Below are 18,546 nucleotides of genomic sequence, written 5' to 3' on the forward strand. Positions count from 1 at the left end.
AATGCACGACATGTTCAGAGACCAAGCCCGCCCCTCACACTGCTTTTGGAACATGTGCTGGTACCAGGTGGTGTCATGCCTGTCATAAAACAGTGTAACATGAGGTGGGTCAGGGGGAGGGACATAAGGATGTAGGAGTGAGAGCCACGGCCGCCATTGCTGAAAAGCAGTCCAAACTCCTGGTTCAGCAGGTGTTTCAACTTCCAATAATGCCCAGTAGATGTCAGCAGAGTCCGCCAAACAGGAGGAGGGTTGCAGCAGAAACTGACCACCTCCCTCTGGCCCATCAGAGCAGGGAAGTACAACCCCAGTAGGGAGAGTCACAGTTAGGCCTTGTGAAGAGCAGAGTATTGTGGCTCCTAATTTAATCAACAAGTCTCTTCCCAGTAAATTCACAGGCGCCTGTTTTGAACAAACATAGCTGTGTAACAAGGTCTGATCTCCAACCGTTGTGGGGAGGGGCACGGTGTAAGGCAGAGTTTTAGGTTCCCCAGATATGCCCACCACTGTAATCACTCTGTCAGTAAGTCTTTCACGAGCAACATCCTTAATGGTGGAGTACGTAGCTCCAGTGTCCACTAAAAAGCTGCTTCTTCTTCTATCTACAGTTATGGACAGCATAGGGTCCGCCGTTGTCCCTTCACCGTCCTGGGCAGTCTGTGGGGTGTCCTATAGCTGGGGACCACCCTCGTAGTACTCCCACCCCATCACAGGCATCTGTGGGGCCGGGGGCACTCCAACTAAAGCACCACGAGGTCCACCTCTGTGGCCAGGATGCTGATAGGGCCCACCACGGGCTCCCCTGCCTCTTCCAGCAGCCGGGTTCAAAGGGCACGCTTTAGCCCAGTGTCCAGGTTGTCCACACCGGAAACAAACATACATCTGGCCTCCCCTACCACCTCCCATCTGACCCCTTCCCCTGAAACCACCTCTGTTTCCTCCAAATGGGGAACCTCTCTGCCCATAAGGGGCCGGGGAGTGATAAGCACCATACTGGGGGGGCTGTGGATCAGTTGGCCATGGGTTCGGATACAAATCAGGGGCAACTGGACCAGGAGGGGGAGCCGCAGCGGCCACAAGCTGCTTTTTAGGCTTGTCACCTTTTCCACCCAGGTCGTTTTTAGCTTTCTGCAGCTGAACCTTCAACAGTTGCAACTGTAAATCTTCGACGCTCTCCGCTTTATCATCAGACTTAATCTGCACTTTGTTAAGATTAAAAATCAAATGTTTCTTCCAGATTGCAAAGTCACAGTCCTGCAAATCAGGATTATCCTCCATTTTCTGGCTTACTGACTCCGGAATGCCCCTCAGCACCGCCCTTCTAAACCACATGCTCTGTGAACAAGTCCTACTGGGGTGATGACCTGTATGGTTCACCCAGTCTTCAACAGCCTGATTTAGATAATGGGTGGGATTTTGCTTTCCCTCCCATTTAAATTTCTGTAAGGTGCCTTGATTTTTGGGTGGGAATTGTTTGCGCAGGGCCGGTCCAATAAACCTCAAGGCCTGCATTAGTGGCACCTCGTTCTCATGCATGGTAGTACCCGCATTTTGTTCCAGGTCCGCTGCCTGAGATCGGGATGTGCACCTAGTTATAATAGCTCTAAAATCTCCCAGTGCGAGGTCCTGTCCAGCTGTGTATTTATCCAAACCAGCCAACCAGGCATTCCCTCCCTCCGTTATGTCAGGGAGTTTGTCCACTAGGGCCTGGACATCTCCGAATGAATAAGGTTGATACACTGGTCTACGTTGCGCTTTAGTCTGGACCAGGGGAAATATGCCTGGAGGCTGAGGCACAGGGCCCTTAGATCTAGTCTGATATCCTAAACTGGGAGGGGTAGAGGGGGGTGTATTGTTAAGGTCACTGAGTTCATCATCAGTATCCTCAGTTTCTTCCCCGCCTGGTGGGGTAGCAGTGTCAGCAAAAACGTGGGCTAAACTCATCTGTGTTTCCGGATCCTGACGGCCCACCAAAGACATGGTAACTGTGACATTTGGTGAAGTGCCAGGCTCAGTTTTTGCAGTAGCGGTCAGATCTCCCTTAACAGCGACAGGAGTGCTGGCAAAGGGGTTGGACCGGGAAAGAGGGGCTGACGCAACACGATTATTCACCTGGACCACTGACCTATGTTCATTTAAGCAGCTGCGTAATGCTGCTTCTTGATCAGTTAATTGTTGTTCAGTGGGTTCCTGTCTGTTCATTCGAACCGCAAATGGTGCGCTCGCAGGGGGGTCAGTTAGGCCCTCAGATCCGGTTCCAAAACAATGGGACATAGAAGAGGGGGCTCTACTACTAGCTGAGGATGTCGCCGACAGAGAGGAGCTTCCTGGGCAAAAATGCTTGGTATCTATGGGAGTTGGAGCTACGGGCGGTTCTTCTCCAATAGTCATTATTCCACCAGAGATATTAAGTACCGGATATATGCCTGCTGAGGGAGGAGTTGAGGCAGAATAGGGAGGTGGCTGAGACCTATTTTTCTTCATGTGTGGTTTTGCAGTTTCCCATAAACACACCCAGTGATTAAATTTAGCTTTGCGGCCTGCGTGCTTATCTGCTTCCTTTCTGTGTCTCACCCCGCTCATCACACCTGCACCTGCTGCTGCTGAGTTGGCTTCTTCCTCTTTCTCTTTTGCCTGCATAGCCTTATTCTGCCAAATTATTCCCCAGTTACCACTACTCCCCTCGTCCTTTCCCTTTTCTTTCATTAACCTTTCAGCTGTTTTCCTCAATGACTCTTTCTGCTTTTTTGCTTCTTTAGGCTGGTGTGTGGAGTTGATGACTGTCTCAACACATGTTAATTGTTCTCCCAATGTGCTAAGAATAACACCGGGACCCCAACCATCATCATTAGTTTCTCGATCTAATTCTCCATCCATTTTACTGTCAATGGAGGAGTGTTCTTTTATTGATTTTAAAGGAGAATTTGGGCCAGCTGGGTTTCTGCCTCTGTTAGGCACTAACAGCTGGGGCGCTGCTTTAAAGGTGAGTCAGCACTGAAATATCCCTTCAGGTGTTACCAAGCTTCTACCAAACCGGAGTCTGGCGGGTAACCTTGCCTAGAGCTTCCTGATAGGGGTGCTAGTTGGTTGTCACCTTGTTCACACGTCTCATTCACACTTCATACATTACCTGCAGTCACTCATTACCCTCCTTATGTATGTAATAAATGTGTAAAAAAATTCTATGTGTGGTGTATTATTTTAACCAAAAGAGGAACCTAGTTCCTTTAATTGTGTAATCTGTGAACAACGGAGAACCAAACTGTCCTGCCCAGTGTTCCACAGCAAGCATTCAGCGTGTATTTATGTGTGTCCAATATCAAACAGAACATCAAAACATTTAAAACACTAAAATCATCGGGGTTTTAAGAAGAGATCCGTTTTCTCCTATTGATCAAAGGGACCCCTCCTTTGGACTCCAACCAGTACTTCTCCTTTTTAAGTTTTAGAGGATCTTTTCTAATAAAGTCCTCTGGGCCTTCCTAACCCTTCTGTAGTTTAGAGAATATTACTAAAAAATATTCTCAAGGCCTTTAACCTTTTAATTTGTTTAGAAAGGCGTTACTAATAAACCCTTTCAAGGTCCCAGACCTGCACTGAGGTATGTATCCGACACCGGAGAGCAACCCGTCGGCTGCAACCGTGGTCAGACCTCAGTTCACTCTTATCTTTATTCACTTATTCACTTATTTCTTATTCACTTATCTCTTATTCACTTATTTCTTATTCACTTGTCTGATTCTCAACAAGCCTTAAGTAAGCCAGACAATTTTGGTTATGAATTACTAGGAGTTTGGACACTAAGTATTTTTATAATGTTCAATATAGCAGAAATAAAAGGTCTGCTTACCTTGTTTTTGTGTGCACACAGCTTTTGTCCAAACTCCGTTCACTCAGACCACGGCCGAAGTCCTCCCATCCGTTCCAGTTGACCTGGAGCGGATCCTGTTCGTGACGCCAATTGAAGGATACAAAAAAAACAACAACAGCAATAGAATAATATTAAACACAAAGTGAACCCGTCTTCCTTCATTAAATAGGTTCTTTTAGATGTTAAGGAGGAATTGACTTAACCAGGCTGGCGGAGAATGAAGACAACCGGACACCTGCGGCAGATGGGGAATCAGTGAACTTTTATTGAGACAGAGACAACCTCTCAACACAGCTCACATCAGGAGATTCCTAAGATTTGCTGTGAGGATGGGTATATATTCTCTAAAACTTACAGGAGGGGGTTGTGAGGAAAGTGCTGCATTAGCAGAAAAACAACTCCCTAAAAGGAAATCGGCCTTGGGTGTTCTAGTCTCTTCGCTTGCAGATATCTTGCACCTGCAGGATGAGGCGATCGCTTCTTATCGCTCTCAAGGCCAAAGTCGTGAGCACATTTTTATTACACAGTTGCACAGTAACTTTAAAGCTGAACAATATTTAAAGCTGAATAATGTTTGATCAGATTATATTTTCTTCAGTGCATAGTAATTACATAAATTGCAAAAAAGTGCAATAAACTACAAAAAAAATTGAAAATCGTTTTTGTTTTTTTAACATATATTTCTAGTTAGAGAAATTTAAGAGGCTTATCCCTCAAAACTGTAAATACAAAAAAGTTACACAAACTAGTTTCCCACCACAGGAAATTTATTTTGAGTGTCTTCATAGTTTTATTTTTGAAATACACCAATTTTTATATACTGCAGGAAAAATGAAAATAAATATTATAGTGCAAATTTGCAAAATAACAGCATATGCATCAAAATAAACTATTTCCAGCAGTGCAATATGAGTCTTAAGCATCCCAGAAACGACACATAAAGTCATCAACTCAAACATAACTTTTTAAAACACATAACAAGTAAAACACAAGCTCATAAGGCCCCGATCGTAAAAAACTACATTTCCGCAAAATGACGTCACTTCCGGTTTCGGGCAGGTCATGCGGTCATGTGATAGTTCGCGCTGATGGACGTAGGAAGTGTTACAAACAGCTGATCGGATCGGCGAAGCGTGTTTCTGGAATATCATGTTTTTGTTGCTGCAAGTGATTTTTATGCAGTTTTTGCAAAGCTATATGTGGAAGGAAACTGTGACCTAGGACAAGCTGATGGCATAAGATGTAAGTACAACTCCTCCAGTTTCATATGCAAAAAAAATTATTGCGCTAGCTTACTTGGTTGCAGAGCTACCGGGATTTAAAAATAGTTACGCAAAACAGAGCGTGCCCGCTCCGATCGGCTGTAAAGGGTTAAACAAATTTCTTCAAGTCAGAGACTGCTGCATATAATTTAATTTTTGCTTGATGCAATTTGCATAAAGTTAAAACTAATAAAATCAATTTTAAAAAGAGACTTTTTCATTTGATTCAATTTTACATGATCCATTATGCATAAAAAATAGAAATGGGCTGTATGTATTTATTACATATTCAGGTTGTGTGTCATGTTTTTACAAAGTCAAAGTTATAAAGTAACACTTTACTTTCTTGGAGAAGTAATCAGTAATTAGTAACGAATTACTTTTTTCAAGTTAAAAAAAAACACTAAACCAAACCACACAGTATTTCTTGTAATTCAATTAATTGAAAAGTTTCTGTTTTTCAGTGTGGATTTGTTTTGCCTGGTACTAGTGAGCCTGTGGGCCACTAAAGTGCGTTTTAGTTCTTGCTTGTGTTTTCCCTCTCTTTAGATTTGTGTTGTGTTTTCTTTTTCTTTTGATATTGATCTAGCGATGTTGCTCTCTCTTTGTGTTAAGAATAAAGTTTACAATTTAACAATTTCTGCTTTATTCATTCTTCCTCCTCACACACTCCCCTACATTTCCATCTCATGGATGTAACAGGAATCATATAAGCAGAAAAAAAGGAATAAAAGATAATTCCTAGCTTAAAATAACATAAGAACTCAATGGGTCCATCTAAATTTCAGCGTTAAGCATCACTTTCAAATAAAGTCATACATGACTTAAATCCGACATCAAGAATTTCCTCTTCAGTAAGAAGAGGGTGATGTAACCTTAAAAATTTAAAGTGCAAATATTAAAAAATTCATAAGTATAAGTGACTATGAGCAGATCCTGATGTGGCAGAAGAGCTGCAATGTTTCAGCCTTTGTGGGAAACTCCCTGGTCATGTTGCCAATGACTTGAGAGGAAAGAGACACGAAGAGGAGTTTCAGTTCATCTCCACAAATATTTTTTTTATATGTGTGTGTATCTGTGTTTGAATAACTTACGGTCCTTGACCCACTGAGTGTCTGGATCAGCACAAAGTTGTTCATATTCTGTATTCAAACTGGAAATAAGAGACAGAAAATTATAGAGAGAACTGAAAAGGTCTGATTAGAAGGAAAATCAAAGTTAACTCCAAGTTTAAAATGTGATGAAACTCCTTACATCACAAAACAAAACAAATGTTACTTGAAACTATGTGACAGTGAGCGAGCCTTTTTCGTGCTTCACTCTGTAAAATTTTACAGTTTGACAGATAATGAAAAAATGACTTTCAGTGATCAAAGTGCATGAAGCAATCAACAAGTAACAGTATGTTTGTTGTACTGTCTTCTACCCCTCAGCCCAATAGGTATTATTGTATCTTTAATTCACAAGTCAAAACATCTTTAGGTCACTTCTGCTGTGATTTGATGTTATATAAATAAAACTAGATTATATTGAAAGTTAACAATGTTTAATCATACAAGGCAGTGCTCTAGAGTGCGACCAGTTTGGTCCCAAATGCGACCTTATTTCTCAATAGTGCGACTAAAAAAAATCCTAGGTTGCACCGGTGAGACCAGCCATTCGAGTAAAAAAAAAAGTCGATAACAATAACACATTATGCCCATATTGTGATCTAAACCAATCAGAGATAGTCAAGGGCGGGACCTCTATGATGCCCATGCCCAAGGTAACATGTTCAGATATTGAGATATTTTAAGTTTAAATTTCAGCTGAGGCACTTTAAGCACAAGAACGTTTTCATATTTTTCGTCGTGCGTCCACACTGAAACAGATGAAAACGCTTACGTTCCAGTCCTGCGCATGCGCAAAAGCGAGTGAGAATTAAAAAATTTGAAGAAAAGCTAGCTGGAGCATGTACAAACTGATATTCATCCTTTTTAGGGCTGTCAAAATTGAGAGCAATCAAAACGACCGCTGTATAATGCACTTTGCTATCTTTGTTTATTTGGTCACATGACTGCATCACATGACTAAAATATGTATTTGTTTTAGAAAGTCTGCGTTTTTGTGTGTCCACACTGCGACTGCACAGCTGCAGTTTGAAATGTATGCGTTTTCAAAAACGCTGCGTTTTCAAACGAACACCCATTAGTGTGGACCTAGCCTTAAATATAGTGTATAAAACAGTTTGTGTATTGTCACAAATGATGGATTTAAATCACACGTCGATTATTGTTTTTCCATTTTAACTAACTGTGACTGTTTATCTCTTGCAGTTGTGCATTAGGCCTCAAGTGCAAAACAATAGTGACTCATGATGTCTCTTAACGATCCTGATGCACATCTATTCACATTTGCATCATTTTTTGATGTTTGGCTGCTTATTTTTCATCCATAAATCCCCACATCTTAAACTTTCGCTTGTAATTTAAGCCATTAAACTCCCACTGAAAACTAAAGCAGTGAGACGCTCCCACCTTTATTTCATTTAGGTGCATTTTTGGCAGATGGTAACTTTCACACTCTGCTCTGGAGGAACTGTTTTATACAAATGTAATTGTGTTGACTGTTTAATCTTCCAATACACACATGCAAAGATCAACATTTCTAATGCAGACTAAAAGTGGTTTGGGTATGCACTTCTAATTTCTCAGTTGAGGTGTTTGTGCTCATATGCTGTAATTGGTTTTCACCAAATGTGGTGTTGTGTATTATCACCAAACATCCCTACTTTGGTATACAGCTTTTTGAGGAATACAGACATTGTGATTATTTTTATTTTTTATCACACAAAGCACATGCGTATGATGGAAAAAAGAGAAAAACTCAATGAAATTGCCAACATAACTTGGGCTCTTTGCAAGCATCTGCACAGACAGCATGCTAACACAAAGCTAGCTAAGAAGTTGTGAGCATGCTAGCTGCTGATCTTCAACAGGTAAGAAAGGCAGTGATGAACAGTCAGTCGTGCAGCCTTAGGTTCTGCCTGTTCATACTCCTAGAAGTAACTTAACTTTATTTTGTGTTGTCAGCTTTGTGTTCATAAGTTAAAATAAACAAACAATAATATGTGAGTCCTCATCAGGGTAGGGATTGGTGCTGGTGTGTGGAACTGTAGGCTAAGTTAGGTTTATATTGTTAACTGGTTATTAAGTGAAACTTTGTGTTATTACCTCATCTATTACTACTTCATACAAATATTTGTGGCTTTTTATTCACTGGAATAATGAGAGGTTGTTTAAAGTCACATTTCCTGGGGTGCAGTTCCCCTGGTAGTGGTGTTGCTGTCTTTCCCATTTTCTCATTTTTCTTGCAGCAAGAGGAATGTTTAGTGCACATACCTGCCTTAAAAAGTCAATGAAAGTCTCTCAACATAATCAGACTAAATTTTTGTGAAACTTGCTTTTCTTCTTTCTTCGTATTTTACTTGTTCCCACAAAATTTTATTCAGTTTTTGCTAAGGTTGCATTCTTTATCTGATGAGTGACGAGTTTATGTTACTTCCTGTTTAAATTACACTTCAAGAAATAGTCAAACCAAAGATAAGACAGCCACAAAAAATTATTTCCTGTTTATTTAGTAGGAAATGGGTTTGAGAGACATGTTCTTAATTTGATGGTGTGAGTGTCTAACTCCCCAGTACGACTGCTAAATGACAGAATAATTGTAAATATTTCTATAAGTATATTTATGATTGTCATATTAATAAAAACATTTACTTGATTACTCCCAAGAGAAAGTAATCTGATAGACTACTTGTTACATTACTTTTACTCTGTAAAATGTCCTGAAATGCACATCATATAATTAGCATTTAACTATATAAACCTAAAGCTGGTCCCACATACCAACACAAATTTTATTAAAGACACACATATGATGTTTCTCTTAGCATTTAGGTATGAACACAAAGGAAATGGACTACTCACTGGTTCTCTACAAGAACTGGTTCTCGATTCCCATCCCTGTACCTCGGATACTGTACCTGTCTCCGCCCAACTGCACATTTCTTTGTGTTGACCATGAGCCCCCCCTGCCTCAGGGACTCCAGCACTGTAGTCTGTTGCACATGCACTGTGGATGATGGGAAAATCCAGATATGTTGTGGTATATGCAGCATGCGAATGCACAACCCTATCCATGAGGTGCAAGAAAGTAGCTGGGGCCGCCAGTCCATGTCACTCCATCTCAGGACCTGTCTGGAGCACACTTAACCCAAATAAATGTGCATAATACTGGATTATTGAGCTCAACTGAAAGCACCAAGGAAATCAGATTCTGGGAATGCATAAGGAGATTTTGTGTGAGTCTGGTGTATATTCAAGCAACAGCTAGAACAAGTAGTCCCTCCCTTCCTTCCCTCCCCATCCCCAACTGCCTCCCTTTACCCGTTCTACCACAACGACGCACTCGTGTAGGGCCGTGGGATGCAGGTGTGTCACCAGGGTGCAGGAGAGGCATCACCCCTCTGTCCCCTTCTGGCCTCAATTTTATTCCACAACCTAAACATCCACATTACTCACACTTTCATAACACATACATATAGGCAGTGTTGGGACTAACGCGTTATTAAGTAATGGGTTACAGTAACTACGTTATTATTGTGGTAACGAGCACGGTAACTTGTTATGCCAAAATGAGGAACGCTGTCATGGTCCCCGTGCCTGCCTGGCTGGCCCTGTGTGGCTGCATGTGTGTTGCTTTTGTCTCTCTCCTCTCTCTCTCTACTTGCTGCCTGGGCGGAGCTCATTATGGGCTCCCGCCCCTGGCCTTCACCACCTGCAAGCAATCACCTGTGGCTCCTCACCTTGTTTGCTCTCGCTACTTAAGGCAGTGACTGAGAACACCTCGCCGCTGGACTATTGAGTAACGCTCGTCAGTGCTACTTCAGCCTAAGCCAGTTTTGAGCTCTCTTCGTGAAAGTTTTCCGTGTTAATTCCTGATCTCTGTATACAGATTCTTCGTGCTCGGTTTGGAAGTTTGGACACCGAAGCCTGTTCGTGAGTGCCGCAGTGAGAGTGGTGTGTGTGAGGAAAGGACCTTTCCAAGTGCATTGTTCTGTTCGTGTGGAGCGGAGCAAGACAGGACACTTCCAGATTCTTCCTTGTACCCCTGGGAACCTTGGCCCCCTTCACCTGTATATAGAGCACCGGGAGTGTGTAAATAAAATTCAGTTTTCTGTGTTTTCAGTCTGCGCCGAGTCCTCCCTGTTCCCTCGTGACAAACGCGTTAATCGTTACTGGTATTTAGATAGGCTCTTTATTCGTTACTTCGTGTGGTGGCTATCATGGAGCTTCCACAGATTCAGTAACATTAGCAAGTGGTGGAGGCCAGCAGGTGGATGAGGGAAAGGGGAGGCAGGAGGAAAAGAGACCCGAGGCGGCCGTCGGTTCGAGTGTGAACTGAACTTCAGGTAAGAAGTTATGACCTGCAGTCTACCTGGGTCAGATATAAACCAAGTTTAGGGGTAGTTTATTTTCGTTATGCTGACTTTTTCGTACTGGCTACTAGCTAGCATGACTGAGTTTGTATACAGCTGGGTGGGTGCTATGATGTTACTGATGTTGAACTTTATTTTGTTCATAACGTTAATTATTATTAATTCTTCTCTTTTGGCTCTCAGCGAAGGCAGTTGCACTTTTCTCCTCTCCTGCCCTTATCTTCCCTGCTTAGCTTCTTATGTCCTTGTCTTGTCTTGTCTTGTGTTTTTACTTAGGGCCACCTGGGTTGGCTGGAAGACTGTTTACTTAGCCTGGCGGGGCGGAGGACACTGTCTCAGCTGAACTCTGGACACACACACACACACACACACACACACACACACACACACACACACACACATACACTGATATGCACACACTGATACCCCCTCCCTTTCCAAATGCCTTCAATGCTTGTGCCCTAAGATGGCAGTCGACTGGACCAGCGCAGACATGCTGCAGGACCGGATGCGCTGTCTACACCGGCTCTCTCTTACCCTTTACCCGCCCCTGTTGCTTGTCTTGTGTTTCTATGGTGTATTGATAGTCATGTGCTTTTTGTGCTGAGGTGTTTTTTCTGTTATCAAACTGTTCTCCCACTAGGAGCTCAGTCTGAGTGGAGTTTTTTTTCTCCTCCTCTTACCTCATGTTATGTATTTTCGTTGTTTTGTTTTTTTCCCTATCAGCCTACCTTTCTGACATGTCTCCCCAATGTGATGTTTGTGTAAAGTTGGTCAGAAGGTTCCTTTGTAAGTGCACATGCGCCATGCTGCCTGCTGTAACCCTAATTTCCTTCGGGATTAATAAAGTATTCTGATTCTGATTCTGAAGCTGATTAGAATTGCCAACCATCCCATAAAAAACGCAATCGTTCCGTATTCAGAGAAAATATTACGCGTTTCGTATTGAGGTGAAAAGGAACACAGTTTGTCCCGGACTTCAGCTAGAATGGAAAAAGACACAAAGCTGGATTTAGTCTGCGTCTTTATGCTGTCAGCTGTTTCTTCTTCTCTCATTCTCCCCCCTCCCTCTCCTTTTTCTACTTCAATCATGAAACTGATCAATGATCAGCTGATCGGCTTTTCTCTCTTGTTTGTTTATCGCCCACTTTGCACCAGAAAGAGGAAACCAGCGGATGTCGCGCTAAACAACAGCAGCACGTTTAAGCTTGATCAGCTGTTGTTTAAATTTATTTTATGTTAATTTCTAGTATCAGCCGATGTTTGCTGGAGCCACAGCTGTAAAAGCTGCTGGTCGGTTTGGTTATCTGGTGAGAGGGAAACATGAAGATGAAACCAGGAGATGTCCTTACTGAATCATCAGAGCTGAACAGGTGATGGAGAAACAGGTTTACCTTTGAGGTGACATGAATGAGTTGAGGGGAAGTTATGAACTGTTTCTGAGAGACAAATAACACCAGGATCCTTTTCTAAGTAGCTGGCAGCTGGTAACTGTGCAGGGGCGGGTCTAGCAAAGTGTTGCCAGGGGGGCAGGTAGGGCATTAACAGGGAGAGGGGGGCACAAAGAAATACTTTTCTTTCTTATTCTCATTTAAAATATTTAGCTTTTAAAAAATAATTATCTGAATCTTACAACAAGCGACTGATAGATTTATATATATATACCATCAAAACAGCCCTCTGGGCGACACCTCCGCTGCATTTCCTGCAGGACTGAGAGGAGGAGAGCCATATTTGTCCCCAAAGCCACTCTGCTTTTTAACTCCAGCCAATAAGACCATTTCCCACACCAGAAACATAAACTACTCTACACTCTTTTTATATACCGTAATTGTCGGGCTATAAGCCGCTACTTTTTGCACAAGCTTTGAACCCTGCGGCTTTTAGTCAGGTGCGGCTTTTCTAAGGATTGTCCTTGAGCGGATTTGTTTTGTTTGTTCCGCTGTTGTACGGCACTACGTTGCCTGGCGGAAGGATCGGGGTTCAAGAGTGGTATGTTGGTCACATGTCCATCCGCCAGGCAACGTAGTGCCGTACGAAGTAGCGCGAAAAGCAAACTTCAAAGTAGCGGTACGCGTTCAGCGGGAGGTGTGGATGACGAGCGGCGATAAACTTGCGAAAAGCAAGTTATGCTCAACTCCACCATTGGATTCTGACAGCGTGGAAAAGTGTGAAAACATCCATGATCACCAACGGATTTCAAAGGGCTGGACTGTTGCATGATGGAGAGGAGGACACCGCCACGGCCCTTCAGAGGGTGTTCGACTCTGACACTGACAAAGAGGATTTGTTTGGTTGGTTTTGAAAGTGACAACGAAGGAGAGAAGCGGAGAGTGGATGACGAAGCCATCCTGAGCCTGTTCGTTTCCGACACTGGAGAAGAGGACTTTGGTGGTTTTAGTGCGCAGGAAGATGGTGGTGAATGACTGACTTTTCTTCTTGTTAAAGCCGTGTCACTGCACCTGAGCCTAAAAGGTAGGCCGAATCTATTTTTCTGGTGTGCTGTAGGTTATTATGTACTACATTTGTTACTCATTTATGAAGCACAGTACATGTTTCGTACTTGTAATTACCGCTACTTGTACATATACCTAAAAAGTTATGCAAATATGCACCCATAACTTGTTTTTCAAAATATTAATAAAAGTGATGTCTCCAAACAGCCATCTCTTTCCTGACAATTCTCTTTGTGCACATTCTCTTACATATGATGAGTCAACATTGAAACACCTGCGGCTTTTAGTCAGGTGCGGCTAAGGTATGTACAAAACAGGATTTTCCCCTGATTTTAGCTTGTGCGGCTAATATTCAGGTGCGCTCTGTAGTCCGGGAAATACGGTATTCACTTTTAGTCACTACAGTTATTTGTTCACTTATTCAGTCACTTTAATTTTAAAACGGTGTATATACTGTATAATTTAAGTATTTTTTATCTCTTATTACCTGTTTATGCCCTGACCTTATTTTTAATGTCATGCTGCTCTGTTGTATCTTAATTGCCCCTTGGGGATAAATAAAGTTTCTTTGATTCTGATTCTGATTAACATAAATAATGAATAAAAAAATACAAAGACTCTCAAGTCCTAACTAATAATTGCAATAACAAGAACTCTTCTTCAATACACTCGGCGCTTCACACACATGCCCGAAAAACTAACTGGCTATGGCTGTGGCTGCTCCATCTGGGGCAAGTGCACAGAAAGTTTTCCACACCCCACAAACGCTGCGGCTCTTCCGTCGTCCTTTATTGGTTACGTCCACATCGGGAGCCAGTTACACCAGGCCGATCCTTCCGTCCACCAAACCAGCTGAGCCCCTGCACAGGTGAATTGGGCTATATGGCGATATGAATAATATACAAATATCTTACTTGAAACCCACTCTCAGCATGATGTTGGTGGTTTGAAAATATTAAAGTCTCACTGATAAGGGGTGGATGCACACTGAACTACACAGACCTATAAAAAATAGCATTAGCCCTGCCTTCGGATGTTCCTGCACTTAGCAATAAATAACCACAAACCCCTCCAAATGCTAAATACTATCCAAGTAATAGCACCTGTTTTTACAGGAATCGGCAATGTCGGGACTGCATGGCTTAAGCTGGTACATCTATGATGTGACACAAGGCAGTAGCCTTCACCACAAGGACTGGTTTGTTAACCATACCACCAGAAGGGCTGACATGTGGTGGTTTTGCAGTGATTGAAAGCAAAGAGCTAAACTCTCCCCTGTATGGAAAAGAATCTGTGCTGTAGTTTACCTGATGTTCACCCTCCCAAACTTCAAGCAACTAACAACTGCATGTTAGTTCTTTGATGGCCTTGCAGAGTAGAATGACTTCAGATATGTTACTGACAAAAAAGTTTTGTGTCATCTGTTATGACCTAGGTCATGTGTTGTTTGAGTTCCTCACACCTGAGGGTGGTGCTGTTCTTTCTCTGTGTTGTTTGCGCTTGTGTAAGCTGCAGGTGGAGGCTGAACATTGGTGGAAAACTAAATGAGGCTATAAATTGGGACCCGTCCAGACCAGCAGCCCGACCAACTTCCAGCTTCCAAGCAAGTTGGGTATTTAGCCCTGTGTCTTATAGTGTGCTGTGTGAGCAAGTTTCTGTGATGAGGAGAGCTTGGTTGCCTGGTATATATCTTGCTGTCTGCTAAAATTCTAAAATTTGACTTCATTTTCTTATATGGAGATATCTCAGGGATAGAATATGCAGTTAAACAAAATGAAACTGATAGAAAGGTGAGTTTATAAGTAGCTCTGCTGTGGTTGGAGCAGTTGGGTTAGGAAGGCAGCCTGAGAAGGTCCAGCCATCTCCAGGAGGGAGATGGCTGGTTTTTGCTAATTATAACAAAAACGATTAACCAAAGGAAGGGGCCCAGCAGCTTTGGGCTGTAACACCCCTCAGTTTAAATGTTCGATCCCATGATCTTCAACATGAGTCCCAGAGGAAGAGTCTGCACAACAAAAATTCCAGGTCTTCTGTCACAGACCTGCCCATGGCCGTTCATGCTACATCAAAGTAGTTAAGAAGCAGACAAACATTTAAAGAAAAGACTACTATAGAAATTTCTTTTTCACAATGGGTCCAGAGGAACAAAAAAAGAGAAAAAAATAAGATATTTTCTGTGAAATAACAAAACTTTTCTGTCTGGAGAATTGTGCTGATACATTTTATTGATTAACTAAAGGAGTATTTCTTTAACATACTGGCAAACTGAGATGAAGTTTTTCATTGTGCTTTTTTCATATAATAAGATTTTTCACTGGGCCGACCCACTTATGTTCATCGTGGGCCGCATGAACTTGGGTAAAAGTTTTATAAAAAACCTGGACAGTGTTGCTCAGCGAGCATCCTCAGTTGAAACACAAGTGGAATGCAATAGGCGATTCAAACAACAGCAGGAAAATATTTGCTCAATAATACAAAAGTTTATTTTTGTATTGTTTTTCACAGCCACATTGTGCTTCACATAAACACATAATGCACAGAAAGAGATTCACAAATAAGAAAAAAAACCACAAAAAACAAAAGACAAATAAAACCTGATCAATTAATGTTTTAAAACAGTCAGGCTGAGAAAGCGCTCTGGTTTGAATAAGCCTTCAAAGGTGATGAAAATACTGATGCAGCAGACAGACTTCACACCTTCCTCATTTTGGCAGTGACTAGAGAGGAAAAACAGACAAGCAGCAGCTTCAGTTTTTCTCTGTAAATACTTTGCATTTATTTCTGTGTGTTTCTTTTAGCACGACTTACGATCTTTGACCCACTGAGCTTTTGGATCAGCACAAAGTTGTCCCTTTTTTGTGTTAAAACTGGAAATAAAAGACAGAAAATTATAGAGATTGTATATGTTTGTATGTAGGACAACAAGTGCTGACTTACATTATAGCCTTCACACAGTGTCCTCTTGCAGCCTGCTCACGATATGTTTCTCCCACCACCTCAGCAGTCATATTGTCTTTGTCGACGCCAACGCAGCACGGGCGGTTTCTTCCAGGTCCACGGACTCGAGTATCTGAGAGATAAAAGGTTAAAAACTGATTTGTCTTATATCACTAAACAGAAGATGACTTTTAATATGTGACCTGAAATTATGTTACAGTGCACAGGCATTTTTTTGTCCAAATCAATCAACAAGTAAGTGGAACAAATCAATGTTCTCATCACTTGGGGACCCTCAAGCACTTTTTAGGCAGTTTTGGCATTATGTTAATTAACTTTGATTTTTATAGTCGTTGGGATTCAAAGAAAAAATGAATGAAAACCAATCCAACTTTGGCCCAGAATTAAGTTTAGCTGTTGCAGGGCTCTTGCACAGATTTTAAAGAATGTTTCTGTCTTGAAATGTCTCTGATTAAAAAAGCATATTACATACTCCTATTTGTGCAGCATGTGGATATTTCTTAAAGAAACTCCGGCTAGCCTGCCCATGCTCCACAGCATACTTATGAAATAGCTGCATAGACATGAAATCAGTGATGGTTTGATCAGAACGCGTCTCCAAGCAGCCTGAAGCTGGACAGATAGTCTCGATATGATAGAGAAAGGTGGATTACGTTGAAATATCCACACGCCGTGACCAAAGGGGAGTTATACGTCTTACATATCGAATATGTAACTGAGTGGAGACAGTCTTGGTATGATAGAGAACATATTCTCAATGTTCTTATGTTAATAACAGACGGTACGTCACTGTTTGCTTTGTGCTGTTATCAGGATCACTCAGAAACTTTCCATAAATATATTTTAACAGAGGCGAGACTTGATCCAACATTTGGAGATATCATCTGGAATCTGGTTCCTGGAATTTTGCAAGGATGAATTTTTACTTATATTTATTTTCTTAACCAAATTGAATCAAATAGAAATATGAACGGTTGGGAAACATTGTCTTTATGTTCTGAAGATGAAATCTGCTGTACCAAACAAATCCAAACTGATTCTGCCTTAAATTGCTTTTTTTGTTATTATTTGCAAACAAAGCATGTTGATTTCTTTTACAGGGGATGAGAATAGGAACCAACATTAAGCTCCATTTATTAACAATGATTAATATATCAAATGTTTAATCATAGATTTCAAAGTTCAGATGTGCTGATAACTGAATGGTGAAAAATACTGTCCCGTAGCTGCAAGATATTATCTTATACTCTCTCTGTGTCTCTCTCATTTTCTGCTTTCATGCCTTATGCAATGAGTCACAATGTATGCACCCCTCCAAAAACCCACTGAAATGATGACTTTGCTAAAAACTAAAATGAAGCAGTGAGATGTAGTTACAGAGTGAATTTGTTTGAAGGAAACCACTGCACCAACTGTGCTACACTAATAAGTTGGCAGTTATGATAGTTTAAGTGTCAACATATGCCTGGCATGCAACGCAGCGTGAGACATAACCCCATAAGTGACAGAAAACAAAAGTAGAAAACATAAATAGTACAAACATTGTTAATGGTAAGCAGTATAGCGGGAATGGATATGGTGTGGCTGTCAGTCAGTCCAGCAATCGAACACAAAAGTCAGGTGAATGTTGTACTTAAAAAAAAAAGGAAATCTCCAAGACTTCTTCTAAATGTAGACGTAAAGGACGCCTTTTAAAATGCCATGACTGACTAACAAAACTTAGCCCAGAAAACAGCTTCCAGGAATGCTTGGTGGGTAGAAGTCGAGTGTGAATGCTGGATAAAAAATGTCACAATTATAGACTGAGCAGATACCAGAATATGACTGATGTAAAGGTTTGTGGTCTTTACACAGTGGTCCTGCCCAATAAACCACCAAAATGTCAGAAGTGAACCTTATTCACAAACAGGCAGCAGCCATTGTTGGAGATAGTCATTGCTGTGATCAAATGATCTATTTTATCTCTTTTTCCCCCTCATTTTTCTGTAGAAAAGTAAGAGCACAGTTACCTTCAGAGGAGTGGCAGCACACACACACCGAGAGCAGGAGGAGAGTGATGGAGAGGATCTTCACAGTCATTTTCACCAGTGGTCTGGCTCACTGATCAGAGTCAAAATCTACGAGTTGATTTGTGTTTGGCTATTTATTGGTAAGTGCAGGAACACATGCAGGCACAACTGATGAGGTGTGATTATAGGTCTGTGTATTTGTGTGCTGGGTGTGGCATATCACACCTCCCCCTCTTATCAGGAAGAATTCAGTATTTCAACCTATCAACACCTCACTGAGATCTTTCTGAGAAACAGCCTCATATACACGAAGTTCAAAGACACTCAGATATGGTGATGATTATGATAGAGCCTGATGATTGAGAACAACGGTTTGTGCATTGTAATGAGTGATGACTCTAAATCACCCACTGACTTCTGTTCTTCAGTGATTCATGGTTTCCCTAAACAGCCTATATGTACATCTATTAACATTTGCATGACTGGCTGACTTTTATGCTGCTTATTTTTT

General features: G+C 41.6%; 1 protein-coding gene and 1 long non-coding RNA gene across 2 annotated transcripts; both read right to left on the reverse strand.

Annotated features, from left to right (window-relative positions):
- Positions 1-418: 418 nt before the first annotated feature.
- On the reverse strand, positions 419-3,857 carry LOC146701572 (uncharacterized). Its single transcript, XM_085467873.1, has one exon. It carries the CDS (start codon positions 2,875-2,877, stop codon positions 670-672), a length of 2,208 nt encoding a protein of 735 aa, XP_085323999.1. The 5' UTR covers positions 2,878-3,857; the 3' UTR covers positions 419-669.
- An 11,671-nt stretch (positions 3,858-15,528) lies between these two features.
- LOC146701573 (uncharacterized) lies at positions 15,529-18,210 on the reverse strand. Its single transcript, XR_014922202.1, has 4 exons — positions 18,036-18,210; positions 16,006-16,138; positions 15,877-15,935; positions 15,529-15,785 (listed from the first exon to the last, which is right to left on the reverse strand). It is a non-coding gene; the product is annotated as an uncharacterized LOC146701573 (long non-coding RNA).
- Positions 18,211-18,546: the final 336 nt, after the last annotated feature.

The sequence above is a fragment of the Copadichromis virginalis genome, linkage group LG9 (genome assembly GCF_057382275.1).
Source record: "Copadichromis virginalis isolate Kocher_CV1m ecotype Utaka linkage group LG9, C_Virginalis_male_GT1.1, whole genome shotgun sequence".
NCBI classification, from domain to species: domain Eukaryota; kingdom Metazoa; phylum Chordata; class Actinopteri; order Cichliformes; family Cichlidae; genus Copadichromis; species Copadichromis virginalis.